At 58.7% G+C, this 21,444-nt stretch overlaps 1 protein-coding gene, 1 long non-coding RNA gene and 1 other non-coding gene across 4 annotated transcripts; 1 reads left to right on the top strand and 2 right to left on the bottom strand.

Moving 5' to 3' along the window:
* Positions 1–243: 243 nt before the first annotated feature.
* TLE5 (TLE family member 5, transcriptional modulator) lies at positions 244–8,135 on the bottom strand. The gene is made up of 7 exons (XM_087425764.1): positions 7,819–8,135; positions 6,633–6,730; positions 4,412–4,475; positions 3,159–3,203; positions 2,630–2,692; positions 1,427–1,501; positions 244–1,340 (listed from the first exon to the last, which is right to left on the bottom strand). The coding sequence occupies exons 1-7, from the start codon at positions 7,843–7,845 to the stop codon at positions 1,119–1,121; spliced, it is 594 nt and encodes a 197-aa protein (XP_087281890.1). The 5' UTR covers positions 7,846–8,135; the 3' UTR covers positions 244–1,118.
* Positions 8,136–10,881: 2,746 nt separating this feature from the next.
* LOC147912201 (uncharacterized) lies at positions 10,882–15,820 on the top strand. Of its 2 annotated transcripts, XR_015550240.1 has the most exons (4): positions 10,882–12,164; positions 13,190–13,319; positions 14,002–14,104; positions 14,237–15,820. It is a non-coding gene; the product is annotated as an uncharacterized LOC147912201 (long non-coding RNA). The 2 variants fall into 2 exon arrangements; XR_015550239.1 differs by lacking the exon at positions 10,882–12,164 and having other exon boundaries at positions 12,190–13,319.
* LOC147912202 (U6 spliceosomal RNA) lies at positions 15,590–15,696 on the bottom strand. The gene has a single exon (XR_015550292.1). It is a non-coding gene; the product is annotated as a U6 spliceosomal RNA (small nuclear RNA).
* Positions 15,821–21,444: the final 5,624 nt, after the last annotated feature.

Genomic DNA, 21,444 nt, shown 5'->3' with positions numbered 1-21,444 from the left:
ATAGCTAGCTAGACCTCAAGCACCCAGGTCGTGCTGTGTGACCTATAGCCTCCTGCTGACCCTCTCTGGTCTATGCATCCAGTTCTGGAGATAAGACTACACTTAAAGCCAGACTCGCCTCGGACCCTCCATATCCCGTCCTGGAAGGGAGGAGGGGGGCTCAGACATGAAGGAAGCCCCCTCCTCCCGGGGGAAGGGGGCCCCCCGCGGGCAGTCGCAACACAGAGGCAGGAACACGGCAACCAACCTTCTCACATCTTTATTTGAAAGGCACAGCTAAGCCCACCCTCGATACAGCATTTCACTTCTCTCCGCAGAGATCAAACGAGGAACACACAGAAGCCGACAGTCTAAAAGGCTATATACAGACACAGGTGTGGGAGTTGCTTTTTTTTTTTAAACATTTTTTTTTTTTTTTAATATCCCCCTTCTTCAAAGACAAGCTAGTGTACTGGAAAAAAAAAAAAAAGAATAACCAAGACAACTTGAGTACCCTCATCTTTATTGGGGAAGGAGAGAAAGGGAATTCTGAGACCCCCGCCCCGCTCACTTCCTGCGGCCCCCTCTTCTGTGGGCGAGGGGAGAGGCCCAGGTGGGGGTGCGTTCTGAAACTAGCGGCGGGGGGCGCGTGGGCAGAGGGGAGGGGGAGACTCGGGGTGCCCAGGGCGGGAGGGGGCAGCTAGCATCTTTGCATGCAGTGCCGGGGTAGGAGGAGGCTGGGGGGTGTGCCCTGAGGGGGCCCGGCGGGCGACTGTCAGTTACACGTGTGTCAAACGGGGGCGGGGAGTGCAGGGGGTGTTGGATTTCTTGAGGTCTTGCTCCCTCCTGAGCTGGCCTCCCATTTGTACCTCCAGGCCTCAGCTTGCCCCATCTGTGGTATGCGCAGGTATATACCCATTCTGGCTGCAGGGGAGCGGGGGGGTGGGGGGGGATCAGGAGGAGGAGGAGGGAGGCCGGGGCCGGGGGCAGGAGCAAAGCCAGGGGGTGGCACCCAAGCAGGGCTGGGGCCTTAAATACTACCGGAGTCGAGCCCATCTCCAGAGATACTGTGTCTGGCACCCCATCTTCCTCTCTCCGCCTCCCCTCTGTCCCCCCGCCCTCCCCATCCCCGCCGCCCCCTAATCCGACTTCTCCCCGTCGTCCTCCTGGTGGGTGTCCCCGTCATGCCCGTTCTTGTCTTCCTTGGAGAGGTGGGCCTGCGAGCCCAGCGCAGACAGCGAGAGCAGCCCGGTGCCCGCGCTGACCGCTGGCAGCGAGGGTGGCTGCAGCCCCACGGGCAGCGGGGTCAGGGGCAGGGCCAGAGCCTGCAGCTGGGACAGCTGGTGGGCTTGGAGCTGCTGCTGCAGGGCAGAGGGAGGGGGCGTCAGCCGCCTGGAGCGCCCCCACCCCACCCCTGCGCGCCCACCCGCCGCCACCCCGGACGTACTCGGATGATGGAGTTGAGCTCCGGGGCCGTGACTTGCTTGGCCCTCTCGATGGCTCCCAGGACCTGCTGCTGGTGCTGGAAGGGGGTGGGGAAGAGAGAGGAGTCACGTGAGGCGCCCGGATCTCCGTGGGGATTTGCGGCACAGAGCCCCCGCCCCCGCCCCAGAAAGCCCCCCTCTCTGCAGTTGATTCTTTCACCAAACCTCAGTCTCTTCATCTGGAAAATGGGGACCAATAGAGGTGCATAAAAGACCCAAAACGGCTGGTGGAAGAGGCCTTTGGGGGAGTCGGGAGAAACCCTGAGTCACGACCTATCCGATGGCACGTCCACAGAAGTGAAAGTGCAGTGCACAACCTGGCCAACCCTACAGGGAGGTCCTGATCCCAAGAACTCAGAGACTGTGCTCTGAGATCTGCTGATCTCAGCTCCCCTCCTTCTAGACCCAGCGAATTCTGGCAGGGCTGGGGCATGAGTCCAGGTTCATTCAGCGCATTCTCCCGCCTCCTCACAGCCCTCCCTGAAAGTCGGGCTCTGCTGCCATCAGCTGCTAAAATCTGCCCATCTCCCTTTTTGCCTTGGCTACCAGGAAGCCCACCATGAAAGGGAAGCACAAGTCTAGACCTGCAGGCCCCCAAATGCCCCCTTCTCTGGTGCTTTCCTGGTGTCCTTCTGGAATTGTCGTGGGGCATGCCTGGCACCCGGAGGACACTGAGATACGGGCAGGGATTAAAGAGGAAGTGACGAACTATCAACAGGAAACCTGGCAGAGAGCAGGAGCTGGGCCCTACACGGCCTTGAGGGGGGCGGTGGTGGAGCCGGCCTCACACCCGGAGTCTTGAGAACCCCAGAAAGCAGAAGAGGAAGAGCCGGGGGCCCAGTTCCCTTGGGGGTGTGTGCGCACACGCACGCGAGGCCATAGGTGCCTGTGTGTGTGCACTGCGTGTCTGTCTGCACACCCCACACACGCGCCCCCTTACGCGAGGCCTGAAGTGGCGCAGGGCCCCGCAGGTGAACCTCAAAAGGGTAGGCAGCAGAAGACGACGGGGAAAAATAATTCTCGGGGCGGCCCTGGGCGGATCTGACATTTTTACTGGTGAAGTGAGTCACCCAGGCTGGGAATTCCACAGCAGGGTGACGCCCCTCCCTCCGCCGCCCTGGGGGGAACAAGTGCATGGTCCCTACCCCTCGCCCCGGGGCGCTCACCTCCTGGGAGAGGTACGGGAGAACCTGGGCACAGATGCCGTTCAGCCTCTTGACGATTTCAGCCTGGAACAGACGGACGCTTCAGTCCCGGGGGGCGGGCACGGGGCAGGTGCAGACCAGCCCCGGGGGGGGCCCCCACAGCAGGCCCGCGGGCACCCAGTCGCGGGGTCCCAGGCCGGCTAGGAGCGCAGGCACAGGGCCACTCGGGGGGCGTGGGTGGGAGGAAGCGGTGGGGGCAGTGGGCAGCGTTATTCTGTGACACCCCAGACACCAGCCTCGTCCAGGCCCGGAGGGCAGGAGCCAGGCTGGGGGGCGCAGGGCAACCCGGGCGGGGGGCGCACGGCGGGCCTGCCCCGCGCTGTCACGGGGGACGACGGGGGGGGGGGCGGGCGGTGGCAGGTCCCGGGCAGGGGATGGTCTCTGTCCTCCCCCCTCAAGGAGGCCTGTAATAGGATCACGGGGCGGACCTGGTGCTCAGCCAAGGGGCGCCCCACCTGCCGGGGGGGCAGAGGAGGAGTGGGGGGCTTACCTGCTTGTGCATCTCGATGTTCAGGCCGTAGGACATCTCATAGTACTGTGGGGGGGGGACAGAGAGGGAGGAATGGGGGCGGGCAAAGATGGGGGCTCCAGAGACAGACATGGGGGAGATGGCCGGCGGGAGAGCCGGAGCCAGGCAGGTGGGAGGGACAGAAAGATCAGGGGGCACCCGCCCCGGGGGACCAGGCCCAGGTGCCTGGTGGGGGACCTGTAGGAGGAGCTTCAGGGCCCCAGCTGGGCCCTCTGGCTTCTGGAATAATTACCACCCCCCCCAGCAACACACACACATTCCAAGGCTCCTAATCTCTTATCTTTATGTGTCTTGTCTGCGGGTGGCCCCAGACTCCAGGGAAGTTTGCCTTCCTGGATATAAATAATCGAGGATAAACAAAGCTTGCTGGCTTGGGCTCCGAGGCCGGCAGCCCCCCTCCTGACGCCCTAGATCTGACCCTGCCCCTCCCCTGCTCTAAACCGTCCCATGGCTCCCCATCACCGGGGAGGGGGGGAGCCAAGTTCGTTCCAGGCCCTTGCATGGTTTCCCTTTCTCTGCCCAGAAAGCTCCTACTCGTTCATCAAGACCCCAGCTGCAGTGCCCCACTCTCCATGCAGCCTTCCTCAGGTAGCCTTTCCCCCTCAGGGCCCCCCAATCCCGGGGCCCTCTCTCTGCCCCAGCCCCATCCTTCTGGGGCCACGAGGGGCAGTCTGGCTCTGCCTTCCCCATGGCCTGGGAAAGTGGGGCTCTGGCTGGACCAAAGCAGGGGTTTTTGAGGCCAAAATCGCCACCTGGTGGGTATAAAACCGAGCAAGTGATTCCGACAGGGTCTCAAATGTCAGGCCAGAGAAGGCAGTGTCACCCCCTGGCCCCCACCAACCCCAAAGGGCGTCACCCCCAGGAGTCCGCCTCCCTGGGCGAGGAGGGGTTAAGCGGCGGGACGCCCGGGGTGGGGGGGGATCCGGCTGCTCCCCCACGTCAGTTCCTGGCTCTGGCTCCCACAGCCGCCTCCTCGGCTGCCAAGGCCAGCCGGGGGACCTGGCAGGCTCGGGCTGCAACCCGGTGGCTTGGCACCTCCGCCACCTCCCGGGCCGCCAGCCAGGCCAGCGAGGCGGACGCAGCCGGGCTCCAGGGGCCGCGGGATGGAGAGCAGACCCCGACTCCTCGCGCTGCCCGGAGGAGGAGGCCGGGGTGCCGGCAGGGAGGAGGGTCCGGGGTCCCCCACGCCCATCCCCCCACCCAGGGCTGCTTACCATCACGTAATGACGCTGCATCTCCGACTTCTCACTGGCCAGTTTGTCACATTCGAGCTTCAGGCTGAAGAGGGAGAGGGGGGAGGGGGCGGGCGCTGGGCTGAGGTCCCCCCGAGGCGCAGGGGAACCCCGAACTTCGATGGGGGACACACACGCCCTCCTCTGTGAGGATGGGGCGGGCATAGAGACCCCCAGGTTCCCCAGGTATGACGGGAATTATGAAACCAACCTCGCAGGTCGGGTGGTGAATAACAACAACGATAATAAAAATAACAGAAGTCAGAGCGAAAGCCCCGACTCTTGGTCAGAGGGGGATTCAGAGAACCTTTACCCATCCCGAATCCCGCTGAGGTCGGTCCTGTTAGCATCACGCTCATTCAGCAGATAACGCAGTGGATGCCCAGAGAGGGTGAGGAACTGTCTCCAGGTCACACAGCCGGGAAGCTGGCTTCAGAGGCCACACTCTCAGCCACTGGGGAAAAGTCTCCAGCAAAAGAGGAACAGACAGAGACCGCAGAGGGGCTGAGAGGCCGGGGGCCGGCTGGAGGGCTCTGGGGTGGACTCACCGAGGAATCCCCAAGGTGGTCCAGGCACCCCCCTGCCGTGGGCTTTGATTTCATGAGGAGGTGCAAGTTCCACTGCTGGGTAATGGATGGTGACCCCGGCCTCCCCCAGTAAGGACGAGCTGCGGGCATTTCTCGAAGCCCCCCAAGGGGGAGCCGACAGCACAGACTCAAGGCTGCCGGACTGCGTTCAACGCTGTCCTGTTCCTTCGATGCTGTGTGACTCTGGGCCAACGCCTCTACCCCTCTGGGCCTCAGTCTTTGCGTCTGTTAAGTACCAACCTCCCGGGGTGGGCTGGCGAGGAGGACACGGATTAAGACCAGAAATGCTCTTAGGACGATGCCTGGCATACACTAAGCATCTAATGAGTGCTTGGTGATCGTATGGTCACCCCAGGAGCCTGGCGCTTCACTCCGCCAGACCGACCGGGACTTGGACAGCAGCTGGGGTCGCCGTGGCCTCCACGAGTTTATTTTCTCTAATTTGCTTTAAAAATGCACATTTGTTAACCCCACTTAAAAAAAAGAAAATCGCAATCTCATCCCAGACTCTGGATTCCTGGCAGATCCGGTGTGTGCCCCCAACGTGGCAGGGCACCTCATTGGATAGCGGGAAGTGCGGGTCCAGTGCACAGAGACCCCAAAGCACAGAGAGGGGCTCTGGCCCCCCCCGAGGTCACACAGCACTGTGGCAGCAATATGACGCTCGGTGTCTGCGACTGGACCACCCCACGCTCACTGTGCGGGGGGCAGGGCCGGGGTCGGGGAGCGGAGGACCCCTTGGAGGGGCTCGGAAAGGCCAACCAGACCCCTGCACATCGCAGACCAGAACAAATTCCTGGGGCCTGCCTTCCAACTGCCCGTGCCTCAGTTTCCCCACCTTTAAAATAGGCACGATTATGGGACAACAAGAAAGATTTAAACGAGAGGATGTCTGTTCAGTATTTAGCACATGAGGAGTCTAGGAAGCACCTCCAAGAGGCTGGATGTTTGTAAAAAAACCGAAAAACTCACTATTCCCCCTTTTTTCTTCGAGGAAACCCAGCATCCTTCAAAGAACACTTGTGTGTGGGTAAACTGAGGTCCAGAGAGGCCTTGGACGCCCTTCCCGGGCCTTCTTCAACCCAGAGAGATCGGGTGCAACTCTCAGTTCCGCCACTTGCTTGCTGTGCGTCCCCGGGAAATCCCTAACCTCTCTGGGCTTCAGTTTCTCGGGCGGAAAATGAAGATAATAATAGCTCCTTCCCCTCAGATGGGGCAGAGGGCAGGCCCTGCAGACAGGTCAGCACATTCCATTCTGGAGGGAGAAGCACCTTTGAGAATCTGTTGGCTGCCGGGACGCTTTCTGCAAAACTAGCAGAGAAACGTATAGCAGGCTACAAAATTCTTTTTTGGGGGGTGGGCGGGTGGAGGGACCCCCGACAGTTATTGGGAGGTCTGTTATCCAGTAGGGATGGGGGTGGGAGGGGGGCTCTGAAGCCACGAGTCTTGGGCAAATGATTTAACTTTCTGCGCCTCAATTTTCCCATCTGTGAAATGGGACTGTCGGGAAGAGGAAGTGAGTTTATTCTTGGTCCAGTGCTCAGGATGTACACAGCAAGGGCCACGACCTCGCCCCAGGCCGCAGTGCTGCGCCTGCGCGGGGGCGCCCTCCTCACCTGTGGTACTGGGCCTGCAGCAGCTGGAACTCGTCCTTGATGCGGTCGCAGGAGTCCGAGGTGGTGAATTTGAGTTGCTGGGGTAGGTGCGACGAGCCCTGCGGGGAGGGGGCGGCCGGGTCAGGGTCAGGGCCGGGCGGGGGGCGGGGGGGCTCCCTCCAGGGCGGCCCTGAGGCCCGGCAGGCCCAGCTGCAGCGCCCCCGCCCCCCGCGCCCCACTTCCCGGGCCCGTGTTTACAGCCCCCGGCGCGCCCCCGCCCTCGCTTCCTGCCCTGCTTCTCCCGAGGGAAGCCAGGGGGTGGGCGCGCCCCGGAGCCGCCTTGTCCCCGCCACCCCCGGGCTGGGGGGTGCGCTGAAGGCCCGCCCTCGGGGACCCAGGGTGCGCCCTCTACCGCCCCTCCAAAGCGCAGGGAGGGGGGCGCACATTGAGCGCCCCGACTGCCTCTGGGAGGGGGGTGGGGACGCGTCCTGGGGAGCCCCCTCCCCAAGCTGGCGGGGAGCGAGGCCTCCCTGCAAAGTCCCGTTGGGGGAGGGGCCCCTCTCAGCGCCCCAAATCTCCTGGGGGGCCCCCCCGATTCCCGGCACCCCTCCTCCGGGCCCTTCCGGGAGGGGTGCGTCTCGGATCTCCCCCCACTCCCGGGCACCGAGAGCAGCCCCTGCGTTAGGGGCGCCCCAGGCCCGACGCCAAGGCCGCTCAGGCCCTGCCGGGCTCCGTGGGGGGGCGCAGGGCCCAGGGGCTGCGGGGCGGGGGCGCAGGGCCGGGAGCTGGAGGGGACCCGGCCGGGGAGCTGGGGGGGGGGGGCCCGGGCCCGGAAGCTGGGAGGGGGACTGGGAGCTGCGTGGTGGGGGAGCCCTGGGAGCTGGGGGAGCAGCGCTGGGCCTGGAGCTGGAAGGACCGGGCCCAGGAGTTGGGGAGGCGCCGGGCCCGGATCTAGGGGCACAGGGCCCGGACCTGGGGAAATGGCCGGGCTGGGAACTGGGGTGCCAGGCCCGGATGTAGGGGGGCACAGGGCCCGGACCTGGGGGGGAAATGGCCGGGCTGGGAACTGGGGGTGCCGGACGCGGGACCTGGGAGGGGCGCCGGGCCCGGATCTGGGGGGGGCGCACGGCCTGGAGCTGGAGGGGGGTGCCGGGCCCCGACCTGGGGGGGGCGCGGGCCCCGAGCGGCCCCGGCGGGCCCCGCTTACCGAATGCCTGCTTTGTGGAAACATCATGTCAGTCGCGGCGGGGGGCGCGGGCTGCGCCCCGGCTGTGCGCCCCGGCTCGGGCGGCTCGGGGCGCCGGGCGGCCGCGCCTTTGTCCCGGCGCCGATCGGCAGCTCCCGGGGCCCCGCCGCCGCCTCCCGCGCCCGGCCTCGCCCGCTTCCTGCGCCCCCTCCCCGCGCGCCCGGCCCCGGCGCGCCCCGGGCCCCGCTTCCTGCGCGCCCGGCGCCCTCCCCGCCGCTCCTATTGTCTAATGGCGGCGCCGCCGGCGGGGCCGCGGCCTCGGCTGCGCGGAGGCTCCCGCTCCACCTGCCGCCGCCGCCGCCCGGGCCCCGTGCGCGCCGCCGAGGGGGCGCGCGCCCGGGGAGGCCCGCCGAGCCCCTCCCCCGGGCCGCCCCTCGCCCGGCGCGGTGACCTTGGGCACGGCGCGCGCCCGCCCCCCCCGCCCGGCGGCCCCGGCGGCCGCGGGGGCCTCGGTTTCCCCATCTGTCAAGGAAAGGGGCCCGCCGCCCCCTCGCCACGGCCGGCTGTCATGGCGCGACCTGGACGCGTGCCAGGGACACGCTCTGCAGCCTCGGCTCGCCGGCTGTTCTCTCCAGCCTCGGTTTCCTCCTCGGAAGCAAGGCGGCGGCGGTACCGCCGGCCTCCTGGGGGCCATGCCTTCCCCACGCGTTCATTGAGCGCCTACTGTGTGCCAGGCCCTGCTCCAGGGCGTGGGGGCCAGGGCGGGGGGTGGGGACAACGTCTTTACTCTGGGGGAGCCGACATGGGGCACGCTAGAGACGAAAACACCAGCCAAGTCCCTGGCGGGTCAGATGGTGGTAACAGCTATGGAGAAAATAAAGCAGAGAGCAGGGCCAGGTAGGTGCGATTTCAAACAGAGGGAGGCAGAGAGGCCCTCCTTGAAGCAGAGAGGACCGGAAGCTGAGAGAGGGAGCTGGTGGAGGCCTGCCGGCGGCGTGGAGGCTCGTTCAAGGAGGCAGAAGCAGCAAGTGCAAAGGCCCTGAGGCAGCACTGCGCCTGGCACCGGGGGACCATGGGAGGAAACCAGGGCAGGGAGGCAGGGCCAGCAGCTTGACGCATTCGCACAGGGGCCCGGCTCCCAGAAGGGCCTGCGGTTGGGTTAATGATCTACTGTTCTGGTCTGGAAATTCCTAATAATTTTTGAAGGAGGGGCCTGATAGTTTCGTTTTGCATTAGGCCCTGCAAATTCTGTAGCTGGTGACAGGACCAGGGCAGATGGTGCAGGGCCTGGTGGGCCGAGGGGAGGACTCGGTCTTTTCCCCTGAGAGAGGTGGGACACCGGAGGGCTGTGGGCAGAGGAGGGGCGGCTCTGACTCAGATTTTGATGGGATCTGCTCGCGGCCACGTGGAGGACAGACCTCAGAGAAGCTGTTGAAATAATGCCCATCAACCCCTGGCACGTGCTAACCGCAGTCTCTGAATTCTCCTCCTCGTCATCGTCTATGCAGCTTGCCTCCCTGGGTGTGTCTAACTTCTCTGGGCCCTTGCTTTTTCCATCTGTAAAATGGTTAGGACCCTGGTCCCCTTTCCTGGGCACATGAGGGGCCGGGACTAGGGTGACATAAATAAGCAAAATTTTAAGTCTCCCCCCAGAGCAAAAAGCCTTCAAGATAAATAATACTTGAATGCAGTATTTTAAAAAATAAAAAGGAACGCCCCCAAAAATTCATAATGCACAAAATATCCACATATTAAATAAGACAGCATCTGAGGGGGCCGCAGACGAGTCTCGAAAATGCAGGGTCTCCCTAGTCCTGAGGCTGGAAGGAAAAAGGAACAAGTTTGGGAAAGTTCTTCGGTATTCCCATCGGGTTCTGGAATACTCAGACCCCACAAATCCTCCTGGAGTCCCTGATGGGGCGGGCTACAGAATTTTAGGGCCCAGGGCCGAAATGAAATGGCAGGACTTGTTGTTCAAAAGTGGTTAGAAATTTTGAGATGGTGACAACAGAGCATTAAAGCAGGCGCCGGGGCCTGGAGTGCAGGACCCCGTGGGGCAACACCAGACTCACACCGTGAAACCAGCCCTGTCCCCATCCCCACCCTCCCCCCGGACCGTGGGGACCAGACACCTTTCTCCTGGGAGGCCGTCTGCGCCTGGCCCTCATCCAGGCAGGCACCCCCCCCCGCCGTATCGGCCCTCGGGGACCAGCACTCCCACTTAGCACAGACTGGTTGTGGGGCAGAGCTGGGCCTTTCAGCGTGTAGAGAAGCCCAGAATTTTGACCCAAACCATGAGCAATAATAAACCAACCCAGCTGTGTATGTTTTCACTACGCACCAGGCCCTGCCTTTCCCATGTTAACTTAGGTGCAGCCATTGTGCCCATTGGAAAGAAGGGAAAATTAAGGCACTCAGAGGTTTAGTGATTTGGCCAAAATCACACAGCCGGGAGGTGGCAGAGCCGGGATGTAAACCCAGGTCCTCGGGCCCTTGACCGCTGAGCAAGACTGCCCCTCCGGGTGGGGCACGAAGGCAGGGCATGGGGGGATACTGGCTGCAGGGGGCCGAGAGCCAGGATGGTGCGGGCCCCTGCATTCAGCGCTGAGGAGTGGGGACTTGACCTGGAGGGCACTAGGGAGCCATGGGAGGCTATAGAGCAGGTTTCTGAGACTGCACTCTTGGCGTTCTGGCCTGGATTATTCTCTGTGGCAGTTCTGGGCACTGTAGGGGGTTGAGCAGCATCCCCAGCCCCACCCACTCAATGCTCAGAAGCACCCGCAGTCTTGACAGCCGTGGATGTCCCCAGACATGGCCAGTGTCCCCTGGGGGACACAGTCGCCCCCAGCTGAGAAGCCCTGGCTTAGAGCAGCAGAGAGAGGCCTCTAGGGCCAGATGGTGGAAGGTTCTCGCTGGTCATGGAACAGACGAGGCCAGGTGGGAGGCCAGCAGACCAGGGGCACGCCCAAAGTGGGGTTCAGGAAGGGGCGGGCTGGGGCGGGCCCAGTGCGCGGAGGAGCTTTTGGGGGCAGAAAGAACGGAACACGGCCGGGGAGGGAAAGGCACGGCCGGAGCCCCAACCCAGGAGGGCACAGTCTTGATGGTGTAATTCATTTGGGGGGAATTGGGGCTTTTGAGCTCTTTCTGTCTGGGTGGCTGTCCCCCACACCCCTCGGCCCCCACCCGTCCCCGACTCCACGTCCTGCTCTGTCCTCTCCCCGGGTCCTCTGGGCCACTGCTGGGGCCAGGTCGGGGCGGGGACGTGTCTCCTGGATCCCACCATTGGGGACCGGCCTCGCGGGCTGCTTACACATGAGCGGGGCTGTGGCCGCCGGGCAGAGCCAGGCACCGCCTGGTGCCTGATGGATGGGGCCGCCCGGCCATTCATCGGGGCCGGAGCAAACAGGTGGCCGCCCGGGGCCTCCCCCGTGGGGCTGCTGGAGCGGGAGCCTCCGCCGTCCTGCTCAGCCTGGCACGACCCCGCCGGGTGGCTGGAGGCCCCGGGACTTTCCTGCTCTGCACCTGAGTCCCCCCCTCCCCACATGGAGCCAGTATTCATTCATTCTCTCAGTAAATGTTTATGCACCGACTGTGTGCCAAGGTGCTTCTTAGTGGAGGTTTACAGCAGTGACCAAGGAGGACGATATTCCTTCCCCTGCAGAGCTGACAGGCTTTAAAACTTGACCTAAGTCCCGTCCCTCCTCTGCGCGCAGCCCTTCAGGGCTCCCACCTCCTTCCGGGGAGAAGCCCAAGTCCTCCTCGTGGCCCACCAGACCCTGCACGACCTGTCCCGTCCCCTCCCTGCCCTCCCTCCTCCCTCTCTCCCCCTCCTCCCTCTGCTCCTGCCACACGGGCTCCTCGCTGTTCCTCCAACACGCCAGGCCCGGTCCTGCCCCAGGGCCTTTGCACGGGCTGTGCCCTCTGCCTGGAACGCTCATCCTCAAATCCCAGCTTGGCTGATTCCTTCGTCTCCTCCCAGTCTTGGCTTAAATGTCACCTTCTCAGTGTGGCCTCATTGTGACTTCCCTGGTTCATTCAGGCAGGGCTGGGACCAGGCTGAGTGTACTTTCAAGTGAGACACTTTCTTTCTTTTTTTTTTTTTTTTAAAGATTTTATTTATTTATTTTCCCCCCAAAGCCCCAGTAGATAGTTGTATGTCATAGCTGCACATCCTTCTAGTTGCTGTATGTGGGACGCGGCCTCAGCATGGCCGGAGGAGCGGTGCGTTGGTGCGCGCCCGGGATCCGAACCCCGGGCCGCTGGCAGCGGAGCGCGCGCACTCAACCACTAAGCCACCGGGCCGGCCCCAAGAGACACTTTCTTCAGGCGTAAAATTTAAGGGGACCCCAAAAATCTCGGTCAACACGGTAAGCACTATTTTAAGACTTTTTTTTTTTTGGTGAGGAAAATTGGCCCTGAGCTCACATCTGAATGCAATCTATTTTTTTTTATTGTGGTAAAATACACATAAAGTTTACCATTAGAGACATTTAATACATTCACCATGTTGTGCAGCCATCACCACCATCTGGTTCCAGAACATCCCATCACCTCCAAAAGAAGCCCCGTCCCCATTGGCAGTCACTCCCCACCCCCTCCCCAGCCCCTGACAATCAGGAACCCACTCTCTGTCTCTGGACGTGCCTGTTCTGGACATTTCACATCAATGGGATCACACACCGTGTGTCCCTCTGTGTCTGGTTCTCTCGCTGAGCGTCGTGTGTTCAGGGTCCATCCACAGTGTGGCTGTGTCAGGGCCTCACTCCTCTTCAGGGCTGTGTAATACTCCAGTGTGTGGGTGGACACGTTGTGTGGATCCATCATCAAATGGACACTTGGGTTGTTTCCATCTTCTGACAACCGTGAGCAGTGTTGCCATGAACACGCGTATACAAGTGTTGATGTGGACGTATGTTTTCATTTCTTTTGAGTGTGTACCTAGGAGTGGAATTGCTATAGATCATGTAGTAATTCTATTTGTAGCTCTCTGAGGAACCACCATCCTGTCCTCCACGGCGGCTGCACCATCTCACATTCCCAGCAGCCGTGCACAAGGCTTCCAATTTCTCCACGTCCTCGCCAACACTTATTATTGTCCATTTAAAACAAAACTCACAATAGCCATCCTAGTGGATGCCACGTAGCATCTCATTGTGGTTTTGATTTGCATCAGGCAATATTTGAACAGATCACAGTAAATGAAAGAATTTCCCTGATGAACAAAATTTCAAACTTTAAGATAAAAAAAACAGGTCCAACACTTCCCTTGCGTGACCGCCTCCCGTCCTTCCCGCGCCCCTGGCCCGGGGCCGCTGCCCCCCTGCCCAGGACTCACCACCATCAGACAGCCGACGTCTCTTACGTATTTATTTTGTTGGTTTTCTCCTCCTAGAATGTCAGCTCCAGGAGGCATGGATTTTGTGTGTCTTGGTCACAGCTGTGTCCCCAGCATCTAGAACATGGCTGGCTCGCTGTCAGAGCTGGATAAATTGAGAACGAGTGCATGAATGGAGGAACGGAGTGTAAGGATCTATTGGGTTGTTGGGAGAATTAAATGAGATGGGACGGGAAAGGATTTAGCACAGATGGCTGGGACTCGACATCCCGGGTTCAAGGTTGATGACCCAATAGAAGCCTCTGATTGGCCAGATTTAGATCACATGACTACTCTGATTCAATATTAAGGTCTCAACAGATGCTCTGATTGGCCGGATTTAGATCACGTGACTTTCCAAATTCGTTGAATGAGGAAATGAGTGATTATTCGATTATATTACTTTTTCCTTCTCCCATCTTCCTTTCCTTAATAAATGCCTCTTCTTTACGGGGCCATTTGCTATGGAAAAAGAGTGGAGGATAAACTGACACTGACTGAGCATGTATTAATGCTCAGGTTGGCCCCTAATTTTCATCCGAATCAGTATAATGCAAGGCACAGGAACACGGAAAGTCGGTTGCCCCAGGGCCTTTGCACATGCTGTTCCCTCTCTCTGGAATGCTTTTTCCTACATCTTCCCGTGGACTTAATGCTTCTTCTCAGCTTAAGTGGCAGTTCCTCGGAGAAGCCTTTGCTGACCAGTCCGATGGAAAAAAAAAAAAAAACCCAATCATTCTTTAGGAAATCACCCTGTTTTATTATTTAAAATAGTGTTTATCACTCTGAAATGAACGTGTTTAATTGCAGTCTTCTTTATTTTCTGTCAGCCCCGTCCAATTAAGAGATTCGCAAGAGCCTGTCCTATTTCCTGCTGTGTCCCAGCACACGGCCTGCATCTGGCAAAGGATTGATAATCAGTACAAAAATCAGGTATTTGTGAAATGCGTGAGTGAGGTAGGAATAATGGTCCCCATTTTCCAGGTGAGGAAACTGAGGGCCAGAGGGGAGCAATGATGGATTCTATTATTTATGCATCTTTGGAATCTCTGTCTTCTTTTCCAGCCCCAGGGCTCAGTCACTCCATGAACATTTATTGAGCACCGACTGTATGCGTGATCCTGGTCTAGATGCTATGGATACAGGGATGCACATAGACTCTGACTTGACAGTGTGTTGGGGAAGCCACACAGTAATTAAATGACTATATGAACAAATATACTGTTGTGACCCATCAGAATCCAATTGTCCCCTAATTTGTCCCCTATTTAGGAGCCCCTCTGAGGCGGCCCCTGTGACACATGACACGTCCCCACCATTCTCTGAACACTTCCTTACGTCCTGGCCCCACCAGATCTTCTGAGTCCTTCCCCGGCTCCGCACCTGGTGTCAGACTTCTCCCAGGAGAGCCTGCTCCTGGCGATGGAGGAGGGGACTTAGAGACCAGGACCTGGGCGCCGGGTGTGCGCGGACGGCGGGGAGGGTGCTGTTCCCGGGCCTTCCGGGGGGCAGAGCTGACACACACACATTCGTGTCTTTACAGCTGCAGCTATCAGTCGTCTGTCTATCATCTATCAATCTTATCTGTTCATTATCTATCATTTATTTGTTTATCTACCATCGATCTAGCTATCTATCTCATCTATGATCTATCTATATTATCTACCATCTATCAATCATCTATTGATCTTGTCTGTTTATTATCTATCATTTATATGTTTATTTATCATCTATGTAGCTATCTATATATCTATCATCTATATCTATCTTATCTTTGATCTATCAATATCTATTATCTATCATATATCTATCTAATCTATTTATCATCTGTGTCTCTGTCATCTATCTATCCATCTGTCTGTCTATCTATCATCTGTGTCTGTTTATCATCTATCTATCAATCTACCTATCTATATCTATCTGTCATCTATGTATCAAATGCTTATCTATCCATCCGTCTGTCCATCCATCCATCATCTATCTATCTCTCTATCTCTCTATCTCTCTATCTATCTATCTGTCTATCATCTATCCATCCATCTCTCTGTCTCTCTGTCTTAAGAACTGTGGCTTTGCACTGACCCTCCGATCCCTTCCCCGCCCCGGGACCTCCTCCTTCCCTCTCTCCGTATTAAGCCCCTTCCCCAGCAGGGAACCTGCTCAGAGGGGAAGTTCTGAAAACAGAAGTGAGGCCGTGTCCTTCCCTGTTCAAGACCCGCCCTGGGCTGCCTCAGACGTTGTGTTATTATTATTATTATTATTATTATTATTATTGTTTACAAAACAAACTATGATTTTATTGTGAAATTCTGCTAGCTGGTAAACCAAAGTGAGTATTTATTCTGTCCATCTCGTACGTATTCCAGTTGCCTGTTTAGTGAAAAATAAAGAAACCTATAATTTTTGGCTTAAATTTTTAAAAATATGGAACGCTTCCCGAATTTGCGTGTCATCTCTGCTTGGGGGTCACGCTAACCTTCTCTCTGTCATTCCAATTTTAGTATCTGTGCTGCCGAAGCCAGCACCCTAATGCACTTTCTTCTTCTTTTTTTTTTTTAATTTTTTAAAAATTTATTTCTTTCTTTTTCCCCAAAGCCCCAGTACATAGTTGTGTGTCACAGCTGCACATCCTTCTAGCTGCTGTATGTGGGACGCGGCCTCAGCATGGCCGGAGAAGCGGTGCGTCGGTGCGCGCCCGGGATCCGAACCCGGGCCGCCAGCAGCGGAGCACGAGCACTTAACCGCTAAGCCACGGGGCCGGCCCTAATGCACTTTCGATGAGACCCACGTGCTCCCCGTGGCCCCTCAGGTCCCGCATGACCTGCCCCGTCCCCTCCCTGCTCTCCCTCCTCCCTCTCTCCCCCTCGCTCCCTCTGCTCCAGCCATGGGTTCCTCCAACACGCCCGGCCCTGCCCCAGGGCCTTTGCACAGGCTGTGCCCTCTGCCTGGGAGGCTCTACCCCTTCATATCGCCTGGTCTACTCCCTCCCTCCCTCCCTCCAGGTCCCAGCTCAGATATCACTTCCTCAGACAGGCCGCCTCGGGCCGCCCTAAAATAGCCCGACACCCATTCGCTGGCCCTTCTCTATTTTTCTGTATAGCACCATCCCCGTCTTTACATTTTCACTTATGTGCTTGCTGTGCCCACTAGACTGTCAACTCCAGGCATAGCGGATGCAGCTCACTTGGCTCGGGCTCCCCCCGGCCGGGCAGCTCATAGACCACGGACATCTACTTCCCACAGTTCTGGAGGCTGGCAAGTCCAGGGTTGGGGCAGGCGGATTCGGTTCCTGGGGAGGGCTGCCTCCTCGGCCTGCAGACGGCCGCCTTCTCCCCGTGGCCTCACGTGGCCTCGCCTCGGTGGCACGTGGAGAGGTCTCTCTGTCTTCCTCTTCTCCTAAGCACGCCGATCCGATGGGATTAGGACCCGTCCTTCTGAGGTCATTTCACTGTAATCGCTTCCTCAGGGCCCCGTCTCCAAGTACAGCCACGTTGGGGGCTCAGCGTGGGGCTTTGGGGACGCGATTCAGCCCATGGCACAGCTCCGTTCCTGGGAGGTGACGGCCCAGTGCTGCCCGTCCTGTGTGCCGGGCCCCGGAGCCCCAGGAAGGGACGAGAAGCCAGGCTCCCGGCTCCGCTTGGCGCGAGCACAGCCAGGTAGGAGGCCCTGATCTCATGTATCTCTGGTGCCGTGGGGGCATCCTGCCCCTGGGGGCGTTACACAACATGTGGGGGCGTCTGTGGCTGTCACATTGGGGGAGCTCCTGGCATCGAGTGGGTGGTGCTCAGCCCCCCACAGCTCCCAGGACGCCCCCAGAGAACGACCCGGCCCCACAGTGCCGAGGGGAAGAGATCTCGCTGCTCAGATGTGAGCCAAATGGGAAACGGAGAGAAGAGGGTGGGGAAGTTTTTTCCGGGAAAGTTTCTCACAGTGGAACTGAACTTGGGTGGGGCCCCAGGGGCCCGTCAGGGAGGGCTTCCCCAAAATGAAGGATGTGGGGTTACCTAGGTGACAGCTGATGGGCTGGAGAAGGCACGTGCAAAGGCCCGGAGGAGAGCACAGAGCTGCCGAGATCGGGGGGGGGGGTGTGGAGGGGCTGGGGGAGTGGGCCAGGGGGAGAGAAGAGGAGATGGGGGAGGGCGGGGGCAGACCACCCAGGGCCTCGGACTCTGCATTCATTCAAGGGAGCTGGGGAGCCACAGAAGGTTTGGGAATATCACAGGAGGCCAACTCGACCTGATTTGGCTTTCTAAACCTCCCTCTGGTTGCTTCCAGGAGAGCAGGAGGCAGGCAGTGTTAGGACTTTCGTGCGTCCCTCCCTCCAGAAAAAACACTAAAGGTTATATTTGATGACGGTGTTGGTATACAGACAGATATAATCCAAGCTGGATGTATGATGGTATATTCATGATTATTCTATTCATTGTTTTTTTTCCTGATTTTAAAGGAAATTAAAACATTTTCTTGGAACCTTGCAAGTATCCTGGAACCCGGGGACTGCCCAGGGAACACGTAGGTCCCGGCAGGAAAACCATCCAGAGAGCAGAGAGGAACTGGGGCGGGCGGAGACGGGGTGGGGGCCAGGCAGGGAGGGAAGGGGCCGGGTGTGAGCGGGATTCAGGAGGTGGTGGCCAGGATGGGTGGGTCGGCCGGAGGCGGGGTAACAAGGGTGGATGGCAGAGCCATCAAGAGAGTGAGCTGGGCTGGGAGAGGTGTAGGGCGGCTTCCTGGTTCAGTTTTGGACATGCTGAGTTTGACAACCCTGTTCAATGCGCACAAAAATGTCAAGGAGGGGACAAATAGATACACTGGACTTCATTGAAATTAAGAACTTTTGTGCATCGAAGGAAACGAAACCATCAAGAGAATGAAGACAACTCACAGAATGGGAGAAAACCGTTACAAATCCTGTGCCTGATCAGGGTCCGTTATCCAGCATATGTAAAGAGCTCCGAGAATTCAACAACAAAGCAAAACAAGCCACCCATTGGAGGATGGGCAGAGGACCTAAATAGACATTTCTCCAAAGATGGCATATGATGGCCGAGAAGCACATGGAAAGATGCTCAATGTCACTCATCCTTAGGGAAATGCCAATCAGAACACAATGAGACACCACCTCACACCCGTCAGGACGGTTATTATCAAAGAATGGAAAATAACAAGTGTTGGCGAGGATGTGGAGAAGTTGGAACCCTCGTGCACGGCTGGTGGGAATGTGAGATGGGGCAGCCGCTGTGGAAAACAGGCTGGCGGGTCATTAAAAATTAAATGTGGAATTAGCATATGACCCAGAACTTCTGCTCCTAGGTGTCTACCCCAAGGAATGAAATGCAGGGACTCAAACAGATGTTTGTACACCCGTGTTCACAGCAGCACTATTCACAGTAGCCAAAATGGACACAAATGTCCATTGACAGATGAACGGATAAACAAAAATTCACCATCTGAACCTTTTTTTTTTTTTTTTTTGTGAGGAGATCAGCCCTGTGCTAACATCCGCCAATCCTCCTCTTTTTTTGCTGAGGAAGACTGGCCCTGGGCTAACATCCGTGCCCATCTTCCTCCACTTTATATGGGACGCCGCCACAGCATGGCTTGCCAAGCAGTGCGTCGGTGCGCGCCCGGGATCTGAACCAGTGAACCCTGGGCCACCGCAGCGGAGCGCACGCACTTAACCGCTTGCGCCACCGGGCCAGCCCCTTCTGAACCATTTTTAAGTGCACAGCTCAGTGGCATGAAGCACATTCACATTGTTGTGCAACCATCCCCACCATCCGTCTCCAGAACTTTCCATCTCCCCAAACTGAGACTCTGTCCCCATGAAACACTGACTCCCCCTCCCCCAGCCCCTGGCCCCACCATCCACTTTCTTTCTCCATGGATGTGACTCCTCTAGGGGCCTCCTGTGAGGGGATCACACAGTGTCTGTCCTTCTGTGTCTGGCTCACGTCACTGAGCATCATGTCCTCAGGGTCCATCCACGTTGGAGCAGGTGTCAGAATCTCCTTCCTTTTCATGGCTGTGTAATATTCCAGTGTGTGGATGGACACATTGTGTGGATCCATTCACCCGTTGATGGACACTTGAGTGTTTCCACGTTTTAGCGATTGTGAATCGCGCTGCTGTGGACGTTCACGTACACGTGTCTGTGTGGATGTGTGTTTGTGTTCTCCTGCGTGGCCACCTGGGAGTGGGATTGCTGGGTCAGATGGAAACTCTACGTTCACTCATTTGAGGACCCGCGGCCTGTCTCCCACAGCGGCTGCCCCATTTCTGTTCCCAGCAGCCGTGCCCGGGCCCCGACGTCTGCACGTCCTGGCCGACACTTGTCATGACCCCCTAAACTTTCAAACCCCTCCCTCGTCTAGCCCGAGTCAGCTCCCGCGCGGGAGAGCAGCTCCCTTCTTCCCACGGCCCTTGCTTGTTCTGCCTGCGGCCCATCAAGTCCGGGGAGATGAACAAGCGAACGAGAAGGGAACGGTGCTGCTGATGGCTTGGGATGACTCTCTGCCGGGGGCTGATCTAAGTCTTCACGAGTGGATTCCTTTCCTAGTGACCCATTTTGCACATGGGGACCAGAGAGGCTCAGGGAGCGTGTGGCCCCAGCCTGGAAGATGCTGGAACCGAGGCCTCTGGGCCTTGTTGCCGCCCCCGGGCCGGGCTCGACAATGAATCTGTTTTGTTTTTGATCTCTTCCTTCCCCCCGGAGCATCCGGCTGCGCCCCTGGGAGCCTGGCGTCGGCAGGGCTGGGAGCCGCTGTTGGGGTGTTTAAAGCCCTTAAAAGGTGTTCCCAGCATCTCCCTGGGGCCGTGCAGTAATTAGGAACGGTGATTAGGGGACACCTAGGGACATTCAGGGACTGTGGGAGCAGGGAGGCGTGGCTGCCCACCTGGCCTGCCCCCAGAAACCCCCGCTGCCTCCCCAAGACACCAAGAGCCAAGCGCCGGGCGCAGCTTTGTGACTGGTGGGCTGTGTGGCTCTGGACAAGTGTCTGTCCCTCTCTGGGCGTCTGCTTTCCCACCTGTCTAGTGGGTGGGGATATGGTGGGGCTCCTGCAGGGCCCGGCGCCCCAGTCCTGGCCCCCTGGTGCCCGTGTGCCCCCAGCCTCCCTGGTAACACAATAAACATCCCCGTCATCGTACGTGGCCCGGGTCTGCCGAGCTCCCTCACGTCCCTTGCCTGTTCCAGGCACTCGAGGTGGATGCAATGGTCACTCCCGTTTTACAGCTGAGGACACCGAGACCCAGAGGCCCAGAGAAGTTGAGAAACCGACCCAGGAGCACACAGCCGGGATTGGAACCTCGACCATCATCCTAAAAGCACCAGCAAATATTTCCTGACGCCCTGCTGGACGTGGGCAATGCTTTCAGCGTTCTGCATGAGGGCACTGGGATGAATTCTGTCCCCCCAATTCTTATGCTGAAGCCCGGACCCCCACGGGATGGTATCAGGAGGGGGGCGTCTGGGAGGTGACTGGGGTTGGATGAGGTCGTGAGGGTGGGGCCCCCAGGATGGGATTAGGGTTGTTGGAAAGAGAGGAAGAGACCAGAGTGCTCTCTCCACCACGTGAGGACTCGGGGAGAAGGCGGCCCTCTGCCACCCCTGGAGAGAGACCCCCCCAGAGGCTGAGCCTGCTGGCACCTTGATGTTGGACTTCCAGCCTCCAGGACTGTGAGAAAATAAATTTCAGTTGTTTAAGCCGCCCTGTCTGTGGTATTTTGTGATGGCGGCCGGAGCAGACCAAGACCATGAGTTGTGTAGTTTAATCCCCAGAATAGCCCCAGGAGGAAGCGGTTATATTCAAGGAGGCTCAGAGAGGGCAAGACACCCCCCTAAGATCACACAGCCAGGAGTTTACAGAAGTGAGATCCGAACTCGAGTCTGGCTGGTTCTCAGTCCTGTGCGTGCCCCCCTAACCTTCCCCGGGCCCCCCCAAACCACTCCAGGGGACGGTTTAGCCTCATGATGGGTTCGAATCCTCACTCTGGCATTTTACTCGCTGAGTGACTGGGACCAAGGCACCGAGGTGCATCCTTTAGCTGAGCCTCGGTTTCCTTATCTGCAAAACAGGAGTCCTAACTGTTCCAGAAAATTGTGAGGATGGAATGAAATCGAGCACGAGGGTCCCTTAGCTGGGGGTTAGCACAGAGGTAAGAGCACTTGGCAGCTGTCCTCTCTGACCCTCAGTTTCTTCTTCTATAAAATGGGCATACTGTCAAAAGAATTGAGTCGATGGGAATAAACCGCTCAGAACAGAGTTTGGTGCCAG

This window comes from Ceratotherium simum, chromosome 39 (assembly GCF_057802395.1).
Source record: "Ceratotherium simum simum isolate JZ-2026a chromosome 39, ASM5780239v1, whole genome shotgun sequence".
In the NCBI taxonomy this organism is placed as follows: Eukaryota; Metazoa; Chordata; class Mammalia; order Perissodactyla; family Rhinocerotidae; genus Ceratotherium; species Ceratotherium simum.
This window is presented reverse-complemented; position numbering and strand designations above follow the sequence as displayed.

What these genes read in the sequence shown, in the direction of transcription:
- TLE5 (XM_087425764.1), bottom strand. Translation starts at nt 7,845, where the DNA reads ATGATGTTTCCACAAAGCAGGCATTCG. An exon ending in TTCCACAAAGCAGGCATTCG is followed by an intron (nt 6,731 to 7,818) that starts GTAAGCGGGGCC and finishes CCCTCCCCGCAG; the next exon opens with GGCTCGTCGCACCTACCCCA. An exon ending in TCCCGTACCTCTCCCAGGAG is followed by an intron (nt 1,502 to 2,629) that starts GTGAGCGCCCCG and finishes ACCCCCTTCCAG; the next exon opens with CACCAGCAGCAGGTCCTGGG.